This window comes from Amblyomma americanum, chromosome 10 (assembly GCF_052857255.1).
Source record: "Amblyomma americanum isolate KBUSLIRL-KWMA chromosome 10, ASM5285725v1, whole genome shotgun sequence".
NCBI lineage: Eukaryota > Metazoa > Arthropoda > Arachnida > Ixodida > Ixodidae > Amblyomma > Amblyomma americanum.
The window spans coordinates 91,375,437-91,401,074 of record NC_135506.1 but is presented as its reverse complement, the minus strand read 5'-3'; the positions used below and the strand labels follow the sequence as shown (position 1 = coordinate 91,401,074).

The following is a 25,638-nucleotide window of genomic DNA, read 5'->3' as shown; positions in this document are numbered from 1 at the left end:
TGTCTTCATATGACTTTGCATGGCAACACGTGCACCTTCGTGCTTAATACTCTCTCTGTCTTTGTACGGCTACTTTCTGTGATGGACTGACTTGGCCTTCTTGCGGTTTTTCAAGGCATATACTGATAGTCGTCGCTGTACGGGTGGGCCTCGTAGAAGTTGCAACAAGAGCTTGCTTGTAATTTTCTCTAATACCTTAAAATTCGAAAAGCATAGGGTTGGCACCGAGATTTCAAACAGCACCTGTTCCCGTTTTCATGATGAATTTTTGATCAATTCAAACACCCTTTTATAGAGGGTCGATTTTTTCATTTAACGCAAAAAGTGTCAGTGTTTTATTGTGAAATGCTTTTTGTCAGAAATGCAAGGGTGCTATTTATAGACGCTGCTAAGTACGGTAAAGGGCTCATGTACGCAGAGCACGTTAGCGGCAGTAGCACGTTATCAGGTGCATAGCATCTGATGCTATGGCACGCTATGCTGCGGTAAAAATGTAGTTCATGCTTTCCTCCGCTGAATAATAATGTTAAAAGCGATTTTTCAATGACATATTCCAATGTCAAATTCTCATCGGATTGTCGCTATTCGTTTAAGTTGCTTCACTCGAAGGCGCCCCGTGAAGATGATCTCGGGGAGCGTCATGAGGTCGCACAGGCTGGTGCTCGTGTCCTTCACTTCATATGTCAGCACCTGCGATGAGGAGGTGGAATATTTGGGGTTACAGCGACGATTCTACAATGCATTAAAGCTATTATAGTCACGAGTCTTCTGGACATTTTTCTCTGGTTTGAAAGAATGAGGCCATGTGCAATGAGCAAAAAAAAATTCTTTCGGAGATGTGCTGTTTTCAGAGTTTTTGCACAACTTTTCTAGCCGTCTTTTGCCTCATCAGCAAGAACGACGTATCCCAAACTGCCCTTCTAGCTTTTTTTCTGGCAATACAGGTTCGCCCACCTTTGAATACACACAAGTGTTTGGTGTTGCTTTCCACCATCCAAGTACTGTGCTCACCTGGGAGTGGTAGATGTAGAATTTGCCGCTCTTATCGGACTCGTTGTCCCGTGCGACACATTTCTGGTACCAATACCGGGTCCTCTGTTCTAGCAGCTTCAGTTCACTTTGCATGCGCTGGGCACCGAAGGCCTTCACGCGTTGCTCAAAACGCTTGGCGAAGTATTCATAGAGTCGGGTGTCGACTGCGTTTAGCTTGCGAAGCTCGTTCGCCAGGCTTGCCTCAGGCGGACGCTGGAAGACACTCTGCGTGCACGCAGTTGATAAAATTTAGCTTCAGGAAGCTCAACTTGCTAGTTCATCTATATTAGTAACCTTTTATTCAAGGCACATTCGCGATGCAGAGTTCATGCAGAAAGCGCACATACCTCCCAACGAACGAACAGTTGCGACACCGTCTTTTCCCAAGCACGTCTTTACACATATTGCCAATATTTGCACGAGTCTCACTGCCCTCTGCATCGCTCAGTTAGTCGTTGTCCATTCGAATGATATCATAAAATTGAAAGTACCATTAAACAATGGCACATATCAGAATATACAAACTGGCGTTACGGATCCTAGTGCGCGCACGATGTTACAAAACAGATGACACACATGGTAACTTAGTCTTTACTAATCGTTCAAGTTTTCTTGAGATAGCTTAAAAAATTGTATTGATAATTTTCAGTGGCATTTAATGAAGTCTCAGCGCAAAGAATACGTGGAGCGGAATCATAGCGGCCGTATTCGCACAGAACTTTCCCACCTTCCTTTCTTGTTTTAGTATTTCCTGTGCCTCCGTACGGCATTAGTGTAATCAAAAATTTGCGATCGAAATGATTATTAGGCCACTAATTTCTGTTTTTTTATCCGGTTATGTTGCGCTAGTGACTAAATATTTTCAGCAATATTACAACACTCAATATTGCCCTACTCTTGAGGAGCAGTCATATATTTAGAGTTAAGCCTAGAGGTAGGTTTCCGCCAGAATATTCCTATCTCAACTTCAGGCACCATTGCAATCTAATGAACCATCGAAGGGCAAAAAGGTGGACAATTTGATTATATCCATTCATAGCTGAAAAAGCCCGTAATGTAACAAATTCACAATAAAGCACAAAAGTACAAGCGCTGTCTCGGAAATTAAACATTATACAAAACAGGAACAGGTATAAATAGGAGCCAAAACCCCAAAACAGGAAAATCATTTTTACGAATGAATGATCTCTCGCCTGGTGTTAAAAAGACCTGAAGCAATAGAACAAACCATAGTCTAATAATAATAATAATTGGTTTTGGGTGGAAAGGAAATGACGCAGTATCTGTCTCATATATCGTTGGACACCTGAACCGCGCCGTAAGGGAAGGGATAAAGGAGGGAGCGAAAGAAGAGAGGAACAAATAGGTCCGTAGTGGAGGGCTCCGGAATAATTTCGACCACCTGGGGATCTTTAACGTGCACTGACATCGCACACCACACGGGCGCCTTAGCGTTTTTCCTCCATTACGACTGAAAGCCTCTAAGTCAGAATCCCGTCTAAGCACTGCAACGATATCGTGTGCGCTTGCGGCGAAAGCGGGTGAGATTACCGCCGGGTCGAGCGCGACGGGCCGTCGCGCTTCCCGGCTCGATGAAGCCAAATGTACCCAGAGAGCGTTACACCGGAGGCCGAGTTTTGGGAAACCATAGTCTAAAAATTAAAATTCCCAACCTGGCAACCCTAGTGAAGTTTAATACAATTTGCCTCCTTCATGTTGAGTGGAAGGCTTCCATAAGTTCATGGAATGGCTGGTCACGATGCCTGAAAAGAATGGTTGCTGTGGCACACAACGGCGTGCATGCGATCTTTTTCTTTTTATGGGTGCTACTGCAAGTGCGGCAAAGCCTCTGTAGGTCATAAAGCGAGTCCCCGCCCAGCAGTTATTTTTGTTCTCATATCTTCTCAGTATTACATCGGCCGGTCTGGTCCATGTATGAAACACCAAATGACAACGGCATCTTGTACATTACCCCGACACAAGAAACGACCGGGCCTGTGTGCTTGATTCAGCACTTGTTCTTTCTTTCCCTTTCCCCAGAATCATTCTTCTGGCTACGCATTTGAGAACAAATCAATGCCAAATTTTCAGGCGCTGAAAACACCGGCATGTGAAAATACAACGTGAACATACCACGTTGTAGCACCCAAAAAATTTTTAAATACATGCGCCATTTTGTGCACGTATGGTGGCACTGTGAACCTGCAATTCTCGGTCGCCATGGCATTGGGCCTCAACCCAACCTTGGCCCATCTTATCAACCTGCAACAAGCCTGTACGATTGCATGCTGTGGATAAGCGCTGCCCTTGAGTTTGTTGACCTGTGACCTAACGCTCTCATTCATTGAATGAGTACAGGATGCGGTTGTGCTGTGTTCCTTATTTATACGTTTTCTAGCCTCGAAAGAAGTTTCGGAGGTGAGTTCGCGCTTTTCCGTGCGTTTTTCATCTGTTTGTCTTTTTACGCTTTTTTGCAACTATGCATTACCAACCATAACCATATAAACAAAGGCAGTTATGAAGGTTATTCTTGTCTTTAGGCAAAAAAAAAACTTAAACAGGCGTGAAGAAACTATTTGCCAGATGAATCACGAATGACGCAGAAATACTGGTCTGTATGAGACCAGCGGCTTATTCGCCTTTTCCCCTCTATCGGCTCAATTTCGCCATACCGAGTGCTGAAATAAAATCTCATACGTTTGCTTCTGAGATAAATCATGATTTCAAGCACAGTGGAACGCAACGACCTATTAAGAGATGTAAGACTCGCATAGAAGTCTTGGAAACACCTTCGAGCTAATCCTTTAGAAATGAAAAAAAAATGGTTTCCTAAACAATAGCGCTTATGCGCTGCAATTATGTCCAGTCAGAGAGGCACAGAAAAAAGGGTTAAGCAGTGTACAGTTTTTTATGCATTATAAGTACCTGTACAGTGCAACTGAACATGCCGCAGCTGTCCGGGCATGCGTGCCGCCCATCCATTTTGGCGTTCTATTAACTGGTTAGAAATACAGTGTATATCGTTAAAAACACCGCATTTCAACTCAGCAGCGCTACGCTCAAATTTTTGTCCCACAAAATCAGGCTAAATCTAGAAGGGCTGTTTTTGCTAACAAAAATGCAATATTATCTGGAAATAATAATGAAAGGAGACTTCACTGTTCGCTTTCACACAACGTTCCCGATTTTTGTATTGATTTCGTCCTTTCAGTTTATTACACAAGAATACTTTTTCACGCTTGTCAGCGTTGGAGAGCTTGGTTTAGTGCACCTTTATATGCAATAGATTTTTTTTTGCGTTTAAGGTGGTTCCGTAAAAATTAGCACTGGGCTCTCCTTGGGTTGTTTCAGTTAAAATCCGTTATTGTTCTGACAACTCTCATTCCTCTGTAAAATTTTTAAGCTCATCCTTGTCCTCTCTTCTCTCTTGTGTTCGTCCTGGTTCTCTGTTCATTTCCTACTAGATCCCTCTATACCGTTTTCTTGTTTTATTGTTTTGTGTGGCGCGAGTAATTAAAAAAACTGGATTTCTCTGGTGTTCTCTCCTCCCACGTACAACCGGATATTATTTGGTCTGATTCGAGACGACCCGTTACTAGGGTACAAATTTTCTCGGTCCCAGTACATGCTGACGGTCTACTATTTTGAGACCTAGGCCTTTATAATCTGGCTTCAAAAAAAAGCGTTTTTGCGCATTCTGTAAAATTTAGTTCGTGATGATCATGAAACTATCTAACAGAGCTTTATCAGTTCGAAAGGTGCAGGAATAATCCTACATGTTTCACAAAAAATTTATAAAAAAGGCCACAATTTAAATTCGTATGCAATCCGTCACCTTCTTTACAACTCTCCAATTACGCTTCACTGCACAGCATATTACTCCTGGACTCCTCGCTGCCTCTAGAGAACCCCAGTATGATGTGCCAGCATTGTGAATATATTATTCAGTCATCACAGTTGTGCTAAAAACTGCATACGTCAGAAATATCGCGACGAAATTCACTGAACTCTGGTGGCTCTGCCTCCCTTTTCATGTGCGCGTGTACACGCGTATCTTTATGAAGCGTTTTCCGTAGTTGTGGCTGATCATTTTTTTTAAATAGCTTTTTATACAAAGGTCAGTTCACTTTATTAACTATCACGATGGAAAAGCATTCTCTTCCAACATAGCTTCAGCGTTCAACTTAAGAGAGTTATCTACGGGAGCTTCAAGTGTTTACATCGGTGCGGTCAGCAAACGTGGAGAAGACCATATCCAAACATCCGCGGATGTTTCCTTTCCGGAACCATCCCTTCTAAAACACAGGCAGCGCCATCTACCAGTGGCGCAGCCCGAAATTTTTTCCCATGGGGGCTCATGTTGCAGCGCGTCCTCTTCCTTATAGAATTTGTAGAGGGATCAAATACGTTAATCATAATTACATTGTCATTGCCACTGCTATGGCGCATTAGAAGCTGCAAACTAAATATTGAACGCTGCGCACTGTGAACACAAGCAAGTTATGTATTTTTCATAAAATAATGTATTCGTATGTCCCAAAAACTGTGGCAGAAATTACTAATATCAACGCTTCCATCTTTCGTGTCCATTTTGTAAGTAAAGAAAATGTCTCATGAATTGTAGATGTATATCAGTTGGAAACCAGCGAAGTAGTACATGTCTCTGATATGAATAATCAAGTTGAGGACCAATATTTTGAAGAATATTTGTCATTCAAGAACCTTGTTTACACTTTTGTACATACGCAACGGCCAGCAAAATGCCTCAGTGACGCTGTCCTTGATCTTAATGTATTGTGCGGGCGCAGCTCTGATCGGTCGAGTACTGTAAGTAATTGCACCGAATAAAGCCAAATAAAAATGCGGCGCAATCACAGATAGTAACCTTTATGCATAGAAAGACATACTATCCTGCAAGAATAAAGCTATAATCGCAGAAATCGTGATATGTGTTTGGGCCATATTGCAATCGCGACAGCACCATATAGATAGAATAATAAAGGTAGAATGCAGAAATCAATACGAATATGTGTATTTTAGCTGCCTGCAAAGCGGCAGCAATATTTCTGCACCGAAAATTAACGGAGGGTATCGGTTTGGTTCAAAAAAGAAGTAAAATCAGGTAGCCAAAAGAGTAAATAAAAGTGCAAACGAAAGCCACAGATGATGCGACAAGTTGAACTACCCAATATCCGAGAGTGTTCTTTGGGAAACGCCGTGTGGACCGGGGTTTCAATGAACAAGGTCAGTCAAATTGGTTTTTCATGTCCTCGTAATTTTCGCATTCGCATGATAACTTTGATCATATGATGCTAACTGTTACAATAAACGGCGAAATTTCTGGGCTTTTAATGGCTAATGCATACTCCTACGTTTTCCTAATTACGCGTTTAAGGACCTGATGAAACAGATTTTTTAACTTGCATTGATTTTTCTGCTTCGCTATGTAAACAAAAAAGTTTATGAGAAATTTATATCCATAAAAATTCGGAATGCAAATCCATGCGCTCTGTAGACTCCTGTGTTCGCAATGTTCGCGCCAAAATGTGTTTTTGCGCTTGAAAAAGATATTGTAGACAAAATGCAGCATGATTTCAAGCACCGGTTGTTGTTTTGGTCGGTGGTATATAACAGTAAAAAAAATTTCGGGGGGGCTAAAGCCCCATAAGCCACCCCCCTGGCTACGCCCCTTCCACCTACCTCATGAATTTTGCACTGCTATTGCGATTTATAGCTACCTTCGCTATATCCGGTATAATTCATTGTTATATGGATTAATCAATTTTATAAACGAGTGCATCAACACGACGAAGGGTTTCACATCATCCGCAACACCGTGCGACAAGCGGTTCGGCCGTAATGGCTTTAAGAATGCCCTCGGAATGCATGGTTTGGGAGCCGAATGGTCGTCAGTGAGACTCCCACACATATTTTGGGCTTCATCTCAATTAGTATTTTTGTCCGCTGGAACATGCCAAGTCATTTGACGCCACTTGGAACATTGCGCGTCAAACGGGTGGTCGCGATATTTATCCCGGATCGAAAATGCAGGCATCATTTGAGGCGCTACGCGCCCACTGCTGCTATTTCGCATGGTGTAATTACTGTTTTCGTCAATCTGACCTTCATCGCAGATAGACACGTCCTCGACAAACGTAAGTAGTAAGAGCTAAGGCTCTTAAAAGAAGAGAAATGACAATGTAGGCAATGACAATGGAAGATAGTTCTTAGTCATGTTTACTATGTCGTAAGAGGAATTCTCGCTGAAGTGTAAATCAGTTATTTTTTCGTGCGTACTGTTCTTTTTAAAGCTTCCTTCCCAAGAAGCCTCAAAAATGTGATTACAATTGCACTTCACAAAAACACTTCCGCGAGCCTGCGCTACTCGCTACGTTTGAAAGGAAAACAACCAACTCAATAAGACAGGAGAATAGATCCGACAGGCACCGCCACACTGACTGCAGCTGATAATTTTATACTGAAGAGCAACAATTATTGCCTACGTCGGGCCAGATTACATGCGCTTTCTAAAAGCTTGCAGGCAAAGCAACACATCGAGTGCACGCATACCCGTACAAATATCCAAAATTTTCAGGGCCACAGCACCGAGAATAGCTGAGCCTTCGAAATTCCAAAAACTGATATGGATATTTCTTATGGACAAGCCGCGGTGGCTCAGTGATTAGGCTGCTAGGCGACTTTGCCAAAGTTCCCGGGTTCGAACCAGGCCGCGGCGTCCGTATTTCGTCGGAGGCAAAACGCAAAGTTGCCCGTGTGCTGTGGGATGTTAGTTAGTGCATGTTAAACATCCCCAGATGGTCGAAATTACTCCGGAGCCCTCCTTTACGGCACCTCTTTCTTCCTTTCTTCTTTCACTCCCTCCTTTATCCCTTCCCTTATGGCGTGGTTCAGGTGTCCAACGATGTATGAGACAGATACTGGGCCATTTCCTTTCCCCAAAAACCAATTAATATTATTATTATTTTTAGTTACGATGGGCTATACGCCTCTTAATAAATAAGGGTACTGACAGTCACATATTCGATATGAGCTACTAACATACTGTTAGCACGTCTTAGCGGAATTCTGAAGCCCTAAATCGCTGACAATGCTAAGCCAAAAAAAAGCGCTTTTCTAACTCAAAGGGCCTATCCTTAAAAAATTTCAGGACATTTTAGGTCAAACACTACGTGTAGTATAGGCAGGAAAAGGTTGCGTGAACAAAGCGAACACAGCAGCCCTCTGGTATTATTTTGTATTCACGCCCACATTTTTCAGCGTATATAATATCGCGCCCTCAGTATAAACTGATCAATTGAAGACAGTGTGGTGGAGTCTGGCTATTCTGTACCCCAGTCATGTGGCTCAGTTTTTGTCCTTTCAAAAGTGGCTACGGGTTAAGAAAAAGGTCCAATAGTCACTCTTGCTGCATTCCTTAGTGTAGTCGCACCTTTCGGCGAGCATCCTTGCGATTTGGAAAGTCAGAACCTTGAAAAGAACATTTGGCCTACAAACTTTACAAAACAAGTTACCCAGACTGTTAAATAGATTTGATTATGCACATATTCAGTTTGAAAAGATGGCATTTAAAGAACTTCGCAAGTATTTTATTACACGGTAAGAAGCTTCTCTGCCATTTCTATGTTTGCCTTGTCGCGTTTCTCATTCTAGATTTACTTATTTCTTTGAACATTGCTCCAACAAGCAATGAATATAATTTTTTTCATTACCTAACTCATCACCATTCCATTCCTGTTTACTGTTATTTAAACTGCCTCTTGCCTGCTCCAGACGCAGACTCTGCTTGTTGATACAAAAATATCAGAAAACGAATTGAATCATGCATTCTTGTGTATAATCTCGTGTTTCTTTTATGTAGTTTTTATCTGTAGTTTATTAGTTTCTGCAGTTTCTTCCTTTTTTTGTATGTAATGTGCCATGCCTTGCACTGAAATGTATAGGGGGGCCGCCGGCCTTGTTAACCTGTCCTATAAGGCACCTTTTACTGCCGGTCTTCAGTGTCATGTAAGGCGCAATAAAAGAATTATTATTATTATTATGAATACTATTATTATTATTATTATTATTATTATTATTATTATTATTATTATTATTATTATTATTATTATTATTATTATTATTATTATTATTATTATTATTATTATTATTATTATTATTATTATTCAACAACATGGCGCCCAGTAAGGACGCATGTGTGCTGTGCTCCCGCCCGTTTTTTGGTAAGCAGCAGTGTTTTCGTTGTGCCGACTGCAACAAACGTGTACACGCGAAGTGTGCCACTTAAAGTGACGACGAGCTGCAGCTTTTGAAGTCCGGCTCGCTACCATTCATGTGCAATCTGTGTATGTCGTCTTGCGGCGGTGCTAAGCCTAGCGACGGTGGCGTGTCAGCGGCTGCATTCCTTTGTTCCACGGCCCACCAGCCCCATCACCCGACCGACCCGACCGGTTCCCTCACTTCCTCCCCGACGGGCGAACCTGACGGCGCGCTTGCCTCGCTTCGGGCTCTCCTCCTCGACGCACTTCAGGGAATATCGTTTCTGAGCGACGAGGTCGCCCAGCTGCGGGAGGAGAATGAGCGCCCCCATGGTGACAACTCGCGGGCGCTCGCTCTCCAGGCCGAGGTCGTTGCCTCTCTGCGGGCTGATGTTCGCAGCCTACGCGAGGAGCTTGCGAGGCGCATTGCTTCATCGCAGCGTGATCCGCCTTTCGTCGAGCCCCTGTCCGCGAGCAGTCCTTCCCGTATGTTCAAGCCATCCAAGAGCTACTCTGCTGCCCTTCACTGTGGGATGGCACCCGTTGATTTGGCCACCTGCCCGACATCTGTATCTGTTCCCCCACTTATAGTTAACTCGCCTGAGGCGCAGAACAAGCACCGAAGCCCAGCCATCACTGGCTCGTCGAGCTCATCCAGTCTGAAAGTCGCCAGACCTCAGAAGCGCCCGAAGGCTATTTTCGTCTCCAAGCTTTGCCCTGAGACAACGTCGGCTGATATGACGAACCATCTGAAGTCCGTAAACGTCACCCCCTTTCCTGCCGGCAGTGAAAACGAAATATTACTCTTACTCGTCCTTCTACCACACAGTCAGCGCGGAATTTTACGGTCAGCTTGTTGACCCTTCGATGTGGCCTACGGGCTGCATCTTCAAGGCTCTTCGTGGAAAGCACCTGGATGGTATGTTACATCCTTCCGAACTGACGGTTGATTGCAGTCAACCCTAACTTGGATATATATTACCAAAATGCCCGAGGTCTTCGGACTAAGGGACCTGTATTTTTTCCAATGTATTAGCCTCTTGTTATTTGGCTCTTGTAATTACTGAGACCTGGCTGTCTAGCGAAGTTAGCTCAGGTGACTTCTTTCCTAATAACTATTCTGTTTTTCGAAGTGACCACCCTGAATCAGCTTCTAAACAAAAGGGAGGGGGAGGGCTCATTGCTATTGACAGTTCCGTGCAGTGCGTTAGGCGTTCCGACCTGGAAACCATCGAAGAATCTGTCTGGTTAGAGCTCACTTTAACTCGACATCAAAAACTTTTATTGGCAGCTTTCTACATTTCCCCTAATCTGCCTCCTTCTACCTACGATGATGTACTACATTCTATCGAATATGTTATCACTTCTCATAGCAAGCACAAACAACTCATTTTAGGGGATTTTAATACTCCAGGTATTAACTGGAATACCTTTACATATTCTCACAACAATTATTATGTAGTTAGTAAGTGCAACCTGCTTTTAGATTTCACAGCATTTAACACTTTGCAGCAACACAAATTAATTGAAAACTGTCGCGGTAATGTTCTCGACATCTGTTTATCTAATTTTGAAAACGTTCGAGTCTCGACATCTGACATCTCACTTACTCGCTGTGACAAATTGCTTCCTCCAATTCTAATAACGGCTTCGGTTTCTGTCCCACCTTCTGCTAATTCAAATCGTGCGGGGAATTCCCCCCTTGTTGCTTATGCACTTGGCGACTGTGTTGGTCTCTTCGGTTTTTTCTCTTCTGTCGACTGGTCCGTTTTAAACGAAATTAGCGATGTTGACGAACAAGTCAGTCGCTTCACTGAAATAGTTTTCAATGGTATGCGCCAGTACATACCTCTGCACACTCCTACTCGTAGCAAGTTTCCGTTCTGGTTTTCCAAGGAACTTAGAACAGCGCTGTAACTTAAGGAGCGGGCCCATTATAAAGTGAAACGCCCTGGGCTGGATACATGAGCAGATGAATTTCGCCGCTTGCGTTCCCTTTGCAAACGCCTGTACAAGCGTGATCATGAGTCCTATCTTGAATATTTAGAGAATAGTGCCTCTAATCGTCCAACTGAATTCTGGAGATACGTTCGCAAACGTTCGAATAAATCTGATAGTCATATTCACTTAGTTGACTCTCATGGTAATGAAATTCGGAATGTCGCTGACGGCTTTGCTCAACACTTTTCCTCCGTGTACAAATCTCCACGTTGCGATTCCGTATGCCTTCCAGCTGGCGCACCTAATTCCGTTCTTCTTGACGAGAAGGTGGTAAGTGAGAGTCTTAAGTGTTTGAAACCATCTTTGTCCCCTAGACCTTATGGCATTCCAGACGCCATAATAAAAGCCTTCAGTAGTACCTTCGTCCCTGTTTTAACCACGATATTTAATAACTGTGGAATGAAGAAGATGAACCAGCCCCGAAGCCAACGACGACGAAGCGCTCGCGCCGGCGGTTGGATGCTCGTGCTGGATGGAACACTGCCGCTTGTGTCTGGTCTCTCGGCTCTCTGCCTCGTAGATTGCCTGTGCCAAGGTCTTCGTAGCCGGCGCTTCCATCGTGCCAATAAACCGCTCTACATTTGGTGGAGGTTGCTGTGTTCCCCTTTTCACTATCACCGTGGACCTTTGCAGCCGCACCATCCCGATGTCCACTACCAAGGCCAGTCAACAGCTCGCCGCCACGTCGCAGCCAGTCATCTGCTCCGGTGCCGTCCGGCAGCGCGACCCCGCTGTCTTCAGCGGCCATAGCGACCAGGACGTGGAAGATTGGCTGGAATCATACGAACGGGTGAGCCGCCACAACAACTGGGACGACCGCGTCAAGCTTACCAACGTCATCTTCTACCTCAGCGATGTCGCAAACCTCTGGTTCCGCAACCACGAGGCCGACATTCCCACTTGGGCCGTTCTAAAGAGCACCCTTGTGGAGGTTTTCGGCCGTCCTGCAGTGCGGAAACTGCACGCTGAGCAAAGCCTGCTCGTCCGAGCTCAGCACACGGATGAGACTTTCACCAGCTACATTGAAGACGTAGTAGACCTCTTCAAGCGTGTTGATCCGGCTATGTCCGAGGCTGACAAGATCAAACACATCATGAAGGGTATCGATGACGATGCTTTTCAGCTGCTGTTAGCGAAGAGTCCCACCACCGTTACCTCGGTGTATACCCTTTGCCATAGTTTCGACGAGTTGCGCAAGCAACATCTTTGCGCTCGTCGGCCTCCTCCGCCTGCCGACTCCATCTCCGGCCTGGCCATCAATCCAGATCTACTTGCTACCATCAAAGACTTTGTGCGGGACGAGGTCGGCCGGCAGCTCTCGCTCCTATCTCGCCAACATCAGACACCGACCCCCCTCAGCGCTGAGATCCGGCATACCATCACGCAGGCGGTCGCTGACGCCCTCCCTCCTTTTCCACAACCAGCCCCCTTGGATCCCCAGGTCGGCCTTACCCCGACCCCGCCACCGCCTGTTGCTGCTCCGTTGAGCTACAGTCCTCCAGTTGAAGTGCCGCCTGCCCCCCCTCCCGTGCCTCTCACGTATGCCGAGGCTGTCGCGCGACCACCGGGACCGCAGGCTGATACGTACGTTCCTCAAGTGGTGCCTGCGCCTGCTGCTCCACGGACCCGCTTCACGCCCCCTACCTACAACCCTTGGCGCACGGCTGACAATCAACCGATATGCTACGCCTGCGGTCTTCCGGGCCACGTCGCGCGCCTCTGTCGACGTACTCTGCATGCGTCTGTCCACCCTCTGCCAGTCTACCCTGATGCAGACCGTACCTTTCGCCCACGTTTCGGACCACAACCTAAGGAGACCTCTCCTGACCGCGAGCACGGTCGCCAGCCCTACGTTTCCCACCGCTCGCCTTCGCCTCGCCGCCGCTCATTGTCGCCCATGAGGCGTCGCAACGTCCGCGCCGATTCGGAAAACTAGCAGCCGCAGTTCCGGGGGCACGAACTGCGCACTCATCGCCCTGCTTAAGTCCTCGACGTACGCTCCAAGATGCGGTAATGGCCGATGTGCTTGGCCGAAAATTTGGACGTATTAAGAACAGAGAGCCAGACCAGTCAGCCAGTGGAGAAGTGAACTGCGGGCGTGTCTTGATCGGAAGCATGGGTACGGAGACCTTGACGTTCGGCGGTGAAGGAGCGAGCCAACTGGAGACACTGCTCACCGCGCGGAGCTCCTTGCCCTGCTCAACCAGTTTCGCTCATCGTTTGACCACCAGTCGACTTCTTTGGGCCGTGCGACCACTGTCGAGCACCACATTGACACCGGAACCCATGCTCCTCTCCGTCAGCGCCCCTACCGTGTGTCGCCTCCCGAGCGCCGCGTCATAACTGAGCAAGTTGACGACATGCTACAACGCGGCATTATTCAACCTTCCGACAGTCCTTGGTCGTCCCCAGTCGTCCTGGTTAAAAAGAAGGATGGCTCGATACGATTTTGCGTGGACTATCGCCGGCTCAACAAAATTACGCGCAAAGACGTCTACCCGCTACCCCGTATTGACGACGCCCTTGACTGCTTGCAAGGCGCCGAGTTCTTCTCCTCCCTGGATCTCCGTTCCGGCTATTGGCAAGTCCCGATGGCTGAGTCCGATCGTCCTAAAACGGCGTTCGTCACCCCTGACGGACTCTATGAGTTCAACGTGATGCCATTCGGCCTCTGTAACGCTCCCGCAACGTTTTAACGAATGATGGACAGCATCTTGCGCGGCCTGAAGTGGACTGTTTGTCTCTGCTATTTAGATGAGGTCGTGTTTTCGCCCGATTTTCCGACGCATCTCAAGCGCTTGCGCCAGATACTGAGCTGCCTCACCAATGCTGGCCTTCAACTTAATCTCAAAAATGTCAATTTGGTGCCCGGCAGCTGACAATACTCGGCCACCTCGTCTCCAAAGACGGCGTCCTGCCCGATCCTGACAAACTCCGTGCTGTCGCTGACTTCCCTAAACCGACTTCTACAAAACAAGTGCGCCAATTTGTGGTTCTCTGCTCCTATTTTCGCCGATTTGTTCCCAATTTCACCTCCATCGTCGCGCCCCTGACGAAACTTTTTAATGGTCCCGCCGACCTGTCTACGTGGGACTCGGCCTGCGACGACGCTTTTGCTGCGCTCCGTCGTTTTCTCGCCTCACCACCTATCCTTCGACACTACGAGCCCAGTGCCCCTAGTGAAGTGCACACCGACGCAAGCGGAATCGGCCTCGGGGCTGTCCTTGCCCAGCGCAAGCCCGAATTTCCTGAATACGTCGTTGCGTACGCCAGCCGTGCCCTCACCAAGGCTGAGCCGAACTACACCGTGACGGAAAAGGAGTGTCTCGCCGTAGTGTGGGCTCTAACAAAATTCCGCCCATACTTATGTGGCCGCCCGTTCACCGTCGTCACCGATCATCACGCTTTGTGCTGGTTGGCTTCACTCAAAGATCCCTCAGGGCACCTAGGCCGCTGGGCCCTCCGTCTTCAGGAATTCGATATCACCGTAGTTTACCGATCGGGCCGCAAGCACTCCGACGCCTTGTCCCGCTCCCCACTGCCCTTTCCTGCTCCCTCTTCGCCAATATCTGCATCCCTACTCGCAGCGCTCACTACCATAGACATGCCCCATCAACAACGCCAAGATCCATGGATTTCATCGTTGCTCGACGTACTTCGTGCACCTTCTACGGCCTCCTTCCCTCGAGCACTTCGTCGCCAGGCTTCTCATTTTGCCCTTCGTGACGGTCTTCTGTACCAGCGCAACTATCGTCCAGATGGCCGCAAGTGGCTTCTCGTGATTCCCCGACATCTCCGCACTGAGATTTGTGAACACCACCATGCCGATCCTCGGAGCGCTCACGCTGGCTCGCTGAAAACGTACGAGCGACTACGCCAGAGGTACTATTGGCGGGGCATGTACAACTTCGTTCGTCGCTACGTTCGCTCCTGCACGGCCTGTCAGCAGCGGAAGTCGACACCTCGCCCTTCGACTGCCCCGTTACAGCCAATACCGTGTCCGGCTCGCCCTTTTGATCGTGTGGGCATCGACCTATATGGGCCGCTTCCCTTCACGACCGCTGGGAATCGCTGGATCATAGTCGCCCTGAACCACCTCGCTCGGTATGCTGAGACCGCTGCCCTACCTGCGGCTACTGCTCGCGATGTAGCCTTCTTCCTTCTTCATCACTTTGTCCTGCGTCACGGCGCTCCTCGCGAACTTCTCAGTGACCGCGGCCGTGTTTTCTTGTCTGAAGTTCTTCACGAGCTTCTCGCTGCGCGCCACACAGTCCACCGCACCACTACTGCTTACCACCCTCAAACCAACGGCCTCACCGAACGCTTCAACCGTACTCTTGGGGACATGATCGCCATGTACATTCACTCCGACAGCTCCAATTGGGATCAGGTTCTTCCGTTCGTCACCTATGCATATAACACCGCCTCTCAAGCAACCACCGGCTTTTCCCCATTCTTTCTTTTATTTGGACGCGAAACTTCTTGTATGTTGGATACAATCCTTCCCTACAACCCCGACAGCTCGGAATATGCTTCCCTCTCTGACATCACCCGCCATGCTGAGCAGTGCCGCCAGTTGGCTCGCTCCTTCACCGCCGAACGTCAAGGTCTCCGTACCCATGCTTCCGATCAAGACACGCCCGCGGTTCACTTCTCCACTGGCTCACTGGTCTGGCTCTCTGTTCCGAATACGTCCAAATTTTCGGTCAAGCACATCGGCCCTTACCGCATCTTGGAGCGTACGTCACCGGTCAACTGCATTATCGAACCGGTGACACCTTCTTCGGACCATCGCCGCCGTGGCCGCGACGTCGTTCACGTCAGCCGCTTGAAGCCGTATTATAGCCCCCTCGTAGTCTCCTCTCCTTGAGTCGCCAGGATGGCTCCCTCTTTCCGCCGGGGCACTTGGAATGAAGAAGAGGAACCAGCCCCGAAGCCAACGACGACGAAGTGCTCGCGTCGCCGGCTGGATGCTCGTGCTGGATGGAACACTACCGCTTGTGTCTGGTCTCTCATCATGGTCTCTCATCAGCATGGTTTCATAAAAGGTCGTTCTACTACAACTAACCTTGTGAGTTTTATGACGTATAAATCAGCTGAAGTCCTTCAGAGGAGTCAGGTAGACGCTGTGTACTGTGATTTTAACAAAGCTTTCTACGTTGTTACTCACTCATTACTTATTCAAAAGCTTCTGCAGTTTGAGATCGACGTTTCAATTGTAGCCCTCCTGCGAAACTATCTTCTTGATCGGTCCAGCTTTGTCAGTGTAAATGGACAGACCTCATTTGTTTACACTCCAATTAGCGGAGTTCCTCAGGGCTCAGTATTAGGCCCGCTTCTGTTGTCTGTTTTTATCAATGACGTTTCCTCCGTGGTCAAAAACTCCACGTTTCTCCTTTTTGCGGACGATATAAAAATGTTCAAGGCAATACATACTCTTCACGATTGCTTGTCATTGCAATCGGGCATATCCGCCTTCTCTGATTGGTACTTGAAGAATGGGCTCACTCTCAATTCATCTAAAACCAAGGTTGTCTCATTTACGCGTAAAACGCAGTCTTCTCTACTCTTATTCTGTGAATGGTAGGCCGCTGCCCAGGGTTGATGAAATTAATGACCTCGGTGTACTTTTCGACCGTAGCCTCTGCTTCTCCTTTCATACAGAGCGCATTTCTCTACGGGCTATGCGTACACTCGGCTTCATCTGCAGGCTTTCGAATTAGTTTCGAGCCCAACTTCCTTTCTTAAAGCTCTACCTCTCCATATGCTTGCTGCTTTTGGAATATGCGTCTGTTGTTTGTAACTGCACTTGCGAGTCGAACTGTGAAAAAATATAGAGTTCAGCTAAAGATTTTAAGCATATTTCAACATCGGTTTTCTTGCAAAACTTCCAGCTCTCATCTCAGACGGAGTAACTCACTGCAGCTTCCTTCTCTTAGCTGCCGTCGTGTGAGGACAGATATAATTTTATTGTATAAACTTCTTCATGGTCACATTCAATGCCCTCAGCTCCTAGCGCGTATCCTTTTGCGTGTACCGCGAAAGAGCCTAAGGGGATTCGGACCATTCCAAGTTTCTGCGCTCCTGCACTCCCTCTCCCCTCTGGACAGAATGCAAAAGTTGTTTAATTCTCTTTGTCCTCACCTTGATATATTCGAAAATTTCCTTTCTTTATATTGGATGTCCGTGACGTTCCAGTTTGAGCACTCTTTTCCTCATACATAACTTCCCCTTTCATGCATTTTGTCTTTACTACACTTGTGCATGTGCACCTGTATTATATTGTTTTCTTTTTCTCCTTAATTGTTCATCACGTCTACTTGTTTTCATTAATATTATTTCTTTAATACCGTGTACTCACGCCTGATTGTCTGTAACGCGTTCACTAATTACATTTCTTATTGTGTATGATTGTATTTCTAACTTGTAGTTCAGAGGTTTCATATTCGTTCATATTAGTATTTGCTTTATTCTTGTTTGTATTTTGCTATATGCTGCACTTGGCTGTTATCGGTCGTTCTTGTGTTCATTTCTTTGTTTAGTGTTGCATTAGTTATTTATATGTAGGTTGCCTGTTCTGGCTGTTGTCATTTACCGCTGTTCTCGCTGTTTTCTTGTTTTCGCTTTTTTGCTTCATGCTTGCTGTCACGCGTAGTTTGTGTCTTTTTTTTTCTATCGCCTTGACTGCTGCATTACCTCACCTGAGTGTCTTCCTTTGCGGTGACATAAATTTACATGATGATGATGATGATGTTAGTGGCGATTATGTTAGTGGCGTGGTTGTGTAATATCAAAAGTTTTGGGAATTTATCAGTAAAAAAAACGGTTGTACATGCTTTTTCGTACAGTGTGTTAAGATACGGCAATACCATCTGTGCCTTTTGCTCGGATCGTTGGGCGTGCAGGATCGACAGCATTTCAAAGAATATGCTGAAAATAGTTGCTTACAGCGCATTTTGTCAGCTAAAAATTCCTTCCGTGAACTAGCGCTCCCAAACTTCAAATCCTTATTCATTGATACTGTAGTCCTGAAGCACTATTGGTACAGTGAATTTAAACAGGAAACTACCCCGACGAGACCACTTAAAAAGGAATACCTGCTGCATTGTTCCTCGGTAAAACACGAGGTATGGTGCTGCTGGGCGTTGCGCTTATGTTCCGGCTACTCTTAACAAACTTCCGGATGAAATCTTTACGACCAGCACTAGAGGCAAGCTGAGAGATTTATTGAAGAATGATTGGAAAAGTTAGTTTTAGGATTAGTGCAATCTTTTTCGCCTTGTTAGATTTTGCGCCTGTATGCTCTTTTCAGTTTTTTTTTTTCGAATGGACTTGCTGATTTCTTCTGTGCTCTCTTTCATGTTTATTTTTCTATTGTTTTCTTCGTCTATATAAGCGTGAGTCATGCTTTTCAGTCACTGTTTTTTTTTTAGGCACTGTCCTCCAAGCTATCCTAAGGCTTAGACAGGCCTGTCTGTCCTGTATTATTACTGACGGTGACAAAATAAATTATTGCAAATATTACAATTCTTATATTATAACTATTAACGGCCTCGGCAGTCTATCGAATGAGCTCTGGCGACAGAAAGAACGGAGTGTGTTACAGCTGCATTTACGTGGCATAGTATGCTTCCCTTAACATTGGATGGTGGCAGGCCACGCAAACTTAGGTCGAATGTTCATTTATTACTGCCAATCGCCAAACGCCAAATAATATTTGCGTATTAGGCGGTGTTCGCGCCACATTACGGCCCGAAAAACTGCCTTCGTTAATACGAAAAAAAATATTACACCGCTAGCCACTTAGGTGCAACTTCCCATAGAACGCAAGTTCGAAGCCACCAGAAAGCGTTTTTGAAGCCCCGTTCACCGGGAATATGAAGAACAGGAGGGGACGGGCACAGCACATAGCCTTTCGGCACGAACTACCAGCCCATGGAAACGCGATTACTTCATCATCCCATGTATATAGCTCATGACTCACGTCTGGGAGTATACCTCCCCGAAGTGTAACGCAGTGCACACCCCTTCATGCATGGCACATGCTGCAATCGCACAGCAAGCAAGCGCTATCGCGCATCATCTGCCTTGCGACTCTTTTCAACGGCAATTATTTTTTTTTTGCTGAAAGTGTATAAGAAAGAACTCACCCGGCGGGCATTAATTTTAAACATGACCACATCGTCCATTTCCCAGCAAAGCAGGTCTCGGAGGAGCACCAAAGACTCGTTTAAGCGTTCGACAACCATCACGAGATCAAACAAGGCGTCCATTTTGTCGATGAAAGTATCCACGGCCGAGGAGTTATGCTCCTGCGTGAGGTCAAAGCCGAGGTCGAAGGCCATCTGGTTGAAACCCAGGATGCCCCGACCGGGTCCTGGGAAGAACGTCCGCAGGCGATGCTTCTTCGATACGTGTCTCACGGCGTCTGGAAGTTGTTCGAGCTTGATGCCGAAGCTTCTCTGTCGGGAGAGAAAGGCGAGAATAGATATAAACCGAGACGTATGCTCGGCGCATCGGAGACACACAAAGAATGCATTGCTTGCTCGGCAGGACGCGGAAAGAGAAAGCGCGCTCGCAACGGCAGCTTCTACATCTGTGCGACTACTTTCTGCTGTTTCTGCAGCTGTCACCCTAGTGGACTAGACGTCTCAACAAATAATGTAGACCCAGCGGAGGGACCATAACTCTTATTGGACTGAAATGCTTTCCCCATAGGCTCACTGAAGGTAATTTTGTTGGTGAAGAAAGTTTTTCGGAGCACTGGATAATATTCAGGGCCCAGAGGTTCACACCCCTGGAGAAACCTTGAACTGCTAACGCGACATCAGATATCGCGACACAAGGGCTGGGTGATTGCGCGGGCCATGGCAATATTCTATATTTTTAATTTCCTTGGCAATTTTATATATTACGCACAAGCTCTTTACTTGGCTAACCACAAAATGTTTTCTGTGATGTTTCGAATATTTCGGAACAAAAAATTATGATACTCGTCGCAGCATGAGCAGCGTCTCTATTTAGTGGGCTTGAACTTTGCAATCACCAACAAAGCGTATTATGCAACGCATGAGAAAAAATGCGTGTTTGCCTAAGATACAGGCGACGAAAAATGTGTTAGGCTTATAACCTCCCTCGTAAGGAAGTTGCTGCTATCTAGACAAAATTTCAATTTCGACACGAAGGCACAAATGCAGCTATTGCAGGTATTTTTTTTCTCCACAAGTACACGGCACACCTCTTAACAATTTCCAGAATCGATAAGAATCAACGCGGCAAAAATGTCTACCGATGGTTTTCCTTGTTATATAAGGAACGGAGGCTTAAGCAAAATTGTCCAAAAATGTAATTTCTGAAGCTAGCAGTCACTCCCAAAATAAAGAAAAACCCCAACGCGCATTTTTTGAACCTTCCTTTTACAAGTCACCTGAAGGAAACTGGAAACAATCCGAAAGCGCTTGTTGCATTAGATTGTTTCCCACTATACTATGAACGCTTAAACCTGTTCTCGAGCACCGTCGAGAGTGCCTAAGCAGAGGTTCGAAAGCAGAAAAAGCGGCGTCCACTGCTGCAAGTTCTTCTCTAAAATCCAAGACAGACCTTTTGGGAGGAGAGAGTTTACACTTAATCACAACCTACAAAACAACATAAATGTGTGACGTTAGCAGGGTGAAGGCAACCGCTAAGGGTGCAGCCGAAATGTATGCACCTAAACAAATCACTTCAAAGTAGGTTTCTTAATTATCACTGCACCTGCGGGGTCAAGATTAGCTAACAATACGAAATTACATCTTAGAATATAATGAAAAAGAAAGTGTGAAACCGTAAAGAGTGTCTTCGAAACCTATCTTTCTTTAAAATACCACGTTCTGTGCGCATGAAAAGAAAGTCAGCTGTCCTTGAAAACTATGGAACGCAAAGAGAATTTTTATGGTTTTCATAAGTGAAAAATTTCATAAGTGAAAAATTAGTAGTTTCAATTACAAAGACTATTGCCTTCCTTTATATGCAAGTAGTAACAAGTTCATCGTGTCGGCCCAAAGTGCGCTTGCTGGAGTTCTACCGGCAACCACGAACTGTTATAGAAAAGAGACAATGGCTATGAAATAACGTTTTGCACTTACACGTTCTGTTCTATACAATACGCTTGACTTTTGGTAACGAAGGAGGTAGGTGCTCTGTGAAGTAATAAGCCTGCTACGAACACTTTTGGTTAGATTTACTCCTGAGCCGCACTCCGCACTGAAGCCCATCGCCGGAGAGAGCGGCGCCACTGCGTCCTGCTTTCGTCGCAGATAGGTCTTCCTTTTGAAATAAGAATAATTAGGTATTGCATCACTTCGCCAAAAAGGTCTCTCTTGATCTCTGGAAAAAAAGATTGAGAAGCGTAACGAGGACTTCCTGCTTTCGAATTATCCTCTAATTCTGATTCTCGAGATACCACAAGATGTAGCTCTGACAATACTGTTCCAAGCATGAAAACGGAAGGTGTTCCAGCGTATTCGTTTTCACCTTCTTACAGAGACCTGTTTAGAAAGTTCAGAAGAAAACTGTGACATCCATTCTAATTCCTACGTCGGCCTCTTTCGGGGATTAAGAGAACAATCACAAAGCAGGACTGCCATAGTTGCTTTTCGTTGGTTCCATATCAGCGTTGCTAGAGCACAGACAACACTCCTACATACGGGTCACACCGGTCCCTTGGCAGGTACTTGAGAGCATATGCAAAGAAAATGTGGTCTCTACACCGGAAAATTCTCCTCCAAGCCGCTACTCGCACAAAACCGCTGCGGGCCCGGCATCGGTCCTGGCGGGTTCCGAAAACAGGCGTGACCGCATGCAGCCCACATCAGTTATATGCAAAAGGTACTTGAGGGCTGATGCACCATAAATGCGGGGAAAATTCGATTAAGCCCCAGCGAGACGGTGCCTTGTCGGAAACAATTTTAGCGTAAATTCTTCGTAACTGCGGTCTCTACGTCGTAAAACACGCGGCAAACCGAAGTGGGGCTGGCGATGAAAATCCCCATTTGGCCCTTCATCGACCGTAGCAGGGCTAAACACGTAGTTGTGCTTCTATCCGGTTGCGCATTGTTTCTTTCGGTTCGCTCATTCGCATTTCGCGTGCCCATAACTTTCCGTTATAGATCATTTGTTTAATAATTCTAAGCATCTTCACTCGATTATGAAAGTCAACGTGATTTTGGCTCTCACACTCCCGAAAAGTGCGTAAGATGACCAGACCATGCGAAGGAATACCTGCACCATCCTGCCAGGGCTGCATTACTTGTGGCTTTTCTAATATCATTAGAGTTGGGAACACACACATCGGCTGCTTCGACTTCGCCGAACGCGGGCTCAGGGTGATCAGCTGATGTGGCCGATATTGATCCAGTACTCAAAACGATTAGAGGTAGCCGCTTAGATCGGGCTGACATTGGACAAACTGCCCAACTGGGTCTTGCCCCTGTAAAACCCGCATCGGTCCAGCGTCGGTATTGTAAGGGCGTCGGTATTGTAAGTCACCCTGAGAGGCTTCCCACCGCTGTCTAAAGTAGGACAGTTGAGGGGAGCTAGGTCGGCGGCCTACATTGAGCAATGCGCGGCGAATGTGGGCAGCTCCACGTGAGCTGCTTGCATCGGCCCTTGAAAAGAAGCAATAAGTGTATTTGTGGGCATGCTTCTGAGGGCGACTTGGGCCCTCGCCGCAGAAGCTGTACTGCCCCCACAGGGGCTCACATGTGCCACCTCATCGGACCCACATTGCCCCACTCACAACCCACTTTGTGCTACATGGATGCTTCGTTTTCTTATAGAAAAACGAAAGTTGGTGTGCCTTTATTCGCTAAACGTTATTCAATTCTGTAAATTTTAAGCAGGTGCATTTTTTATTTTTTATATGGTTTCATTGCAGCTTTATTTGAATGTTGCGGTGTTTTTAAAGATGTTTCTAGAGAGCAGAAACGTGCTCACAACAGCGGGAAAAAAACCGGCATACTCGATCGCATCATTACATCTATCACGGAAAATTCATCATGGCTTGTACAACATGACTCCTACATAACTGCACTGCTGCAAGAAAGCCCTGAGCGTGAAAACTCTGCCTGTCCCACGAGGGCGCTCATTACCTTTCTGCGCGTAAAGACAAAATTCAATTGACCTACTAAATAATGCGTCAATAGTATATAAAATATCAAACAAATGAAATTATAAATATTTAGGCTTAAAGAACATTGCTTAGAAAGATTTAAAATTGCTTTTTGAGGAAATTAAATGGCGCAGTAACTGTCTCACATCTCTGTGCACGCCCGAGCCGTGCCGAAAGGGAACAGAGGAAGGAGAGAGTGGAAGGAGAAAGAAAAAGGTGTTGTGGTTGAGGGCACTGGAAAATTGCTTTAATTGCTGGTGACATCGCACAGCACTCCGGCGCCTTTTTACGTTTCGCCTCCATCGGAACGCGGCCGCCGCGGCAAGGGTAGCATCGTGTGTTTTTATACACAATTAAGCTTGAATTTAACGATGTCGTCAATCACCTTCCAAGAGAAAAATAACTCCCCTGCGCGATACCCCACCAACACAGCCCAAATCAAAATAGGAGGGCCCTTTTTTTCGGGGCTGGCCCTGGAAAACTTTGTAGATTTGGTAGCGTTCTGTACGTACAGCTTCCTTTTACAAAAATAACTTGCCTTGCTTTCTTAATGCACGCACACTGACCTCTCTAACAAACGATTGGTAATCCTTTGAAGCTTTTCATGCTGCCTAGTGCTACCAGACGTACATACTGACATTAGGCTGATGGACAGTTTAGTGCGTTAGTGCTGTAAAGCAGGGGTGAACGGGTCAGTGTAAAAGTCGGGCTTCAAATACACTTGCGTGAATGATAATGATTGTTGCGTGTCAGGTTCAGTATAACACTGGTTACCTCAATACACCATTAAAAGGTGGTCTACACGGATGATCCGGGTTGCTTGTGACGGCAGCTGCAGATGGAAGCGGTAATGCTTGGTCCTCGCGTTATCAACTTACGCCGGCAAACATGGCCCGCGCTATACACAATTTCTGCAATAAACAGCGAGCCGGTTAGTAAGAAAGAGCTCAGTATTAAGCCAAAGGAGTGCTGTGCAAAGCTCGAAACACAAGTATAGAAAGCACGATACACGAGAGGACCGGCAACCAAGTATGGCTTAAACACTAAAACATAAACATAGACACTAAAACATAAACATCTGCGGTCAAACGAATTGTGAATACGAACAACCCACTTTCTTTATTCACTCTACCTATCGAGAAGAAATGAACACGAACAACCCACTTTCTTTATTCACTCTACCTATCGAGAAGAAATGGGGCCAGAAGCAAATAGATGTATGGAACGCACTAGGGTGGCTGAGGCAGTACTTACGTCGTAAAAGAAGTACGAATAGAGGGACTCGAACAGTGTAGCCGGTTCGCGCACGATGGTCACGAATACTGGGTCGGGCCGTAGCACGGCTCGCATTTCGGCCTCCTGGAATCGGGTGTGGTGGGCCAAGATGTCGAACGGCGGCTTCCCTACGGAGGCCATGGTCCGGACAAAAGGCCGCGGGTACCCCATGAGGTTACCCCGCGAAGGCAGCGCAAACGAGAGGTTGTGCACCTCACCGTAGCGCATCAGCACGTTTTGCACTGAAGAGCTGGCGCACTTGTGCATTTTCAGGAAACAGACGCTGCGGTTTATTGCGGAACACGGAGGAGGTTGCATGGAGGCAACGGATTTTGGCCACGACCTACGTAGACAAGAAAAAAGATTGATAAATATAATGAAACGAAGGCAGACATCGGCCAGAAAGATGGAGATCTCAGACAAATTTTTTTTGTTACCTTCATGTGCCTGCTGATTTGTTTTGTAACGGAAAAATGGTTACGTAACTAACATATTTTTAATTGGCGACACTTTTTACTACTGATGCCCACCGTGTCTGTGAATTTATCTGCGTTACTCAGTCATCTTGATATTTTGCAGCCACAAACAACCTTCCTTTATCCTTAGATGGCTTCAATTCGAACACAATAAGGGTATGATGTTTTCGACACGGCAATTCGATGATCTGATCACAACTGGTAGTATGCTGTGTTTGTTAAGCATTTAAGTGACTAAGGCTATCAGACGCCAAACACGAGAATTTTGCCTGCTTTGCGAAAAAGAACTTAATTTTTTTTTAAATTTGACTGCTCTTTGGGACCTTAGCTTCCTTCAAAGATGAAAAAACGCTACATCTACAAGCGCATTTTCTCCTACGAATAAGATGAAGAGAAAAGAAATGCTATTGTAATATAATGATGACAAAGG

General features: G+C 46.2%; 1 protein-coding gene across 1 annotated transcript; it reads right to left on the bottom strand.

The window, feature by feature from the left end:
• Nucleotides 1-567: 567 nt before the first annotated feature.
• Nucleotides 568-25,050, bottom strand: LOC144108548 (galactosylceramide sulfotransferase-like). Its single transcript, XM_077641759.1, has 4 exons — nt 24,712-25,050; nt 19,460-19,771; nt 1,012-1,257; nt 568-690 (listed from the first exon to the last, which is right to left on the bottom strand). The coding sequence occupies exons 1-4, from the start codon at nt 25,048-25,050 to the stop codon at nt 568-570; spliced, it is 1,020 nt and encodes a 339-aa protein (XP_077497885.1).
• Nucleotides 25,051-25,638: the final 588 nt, after the last annotated feature.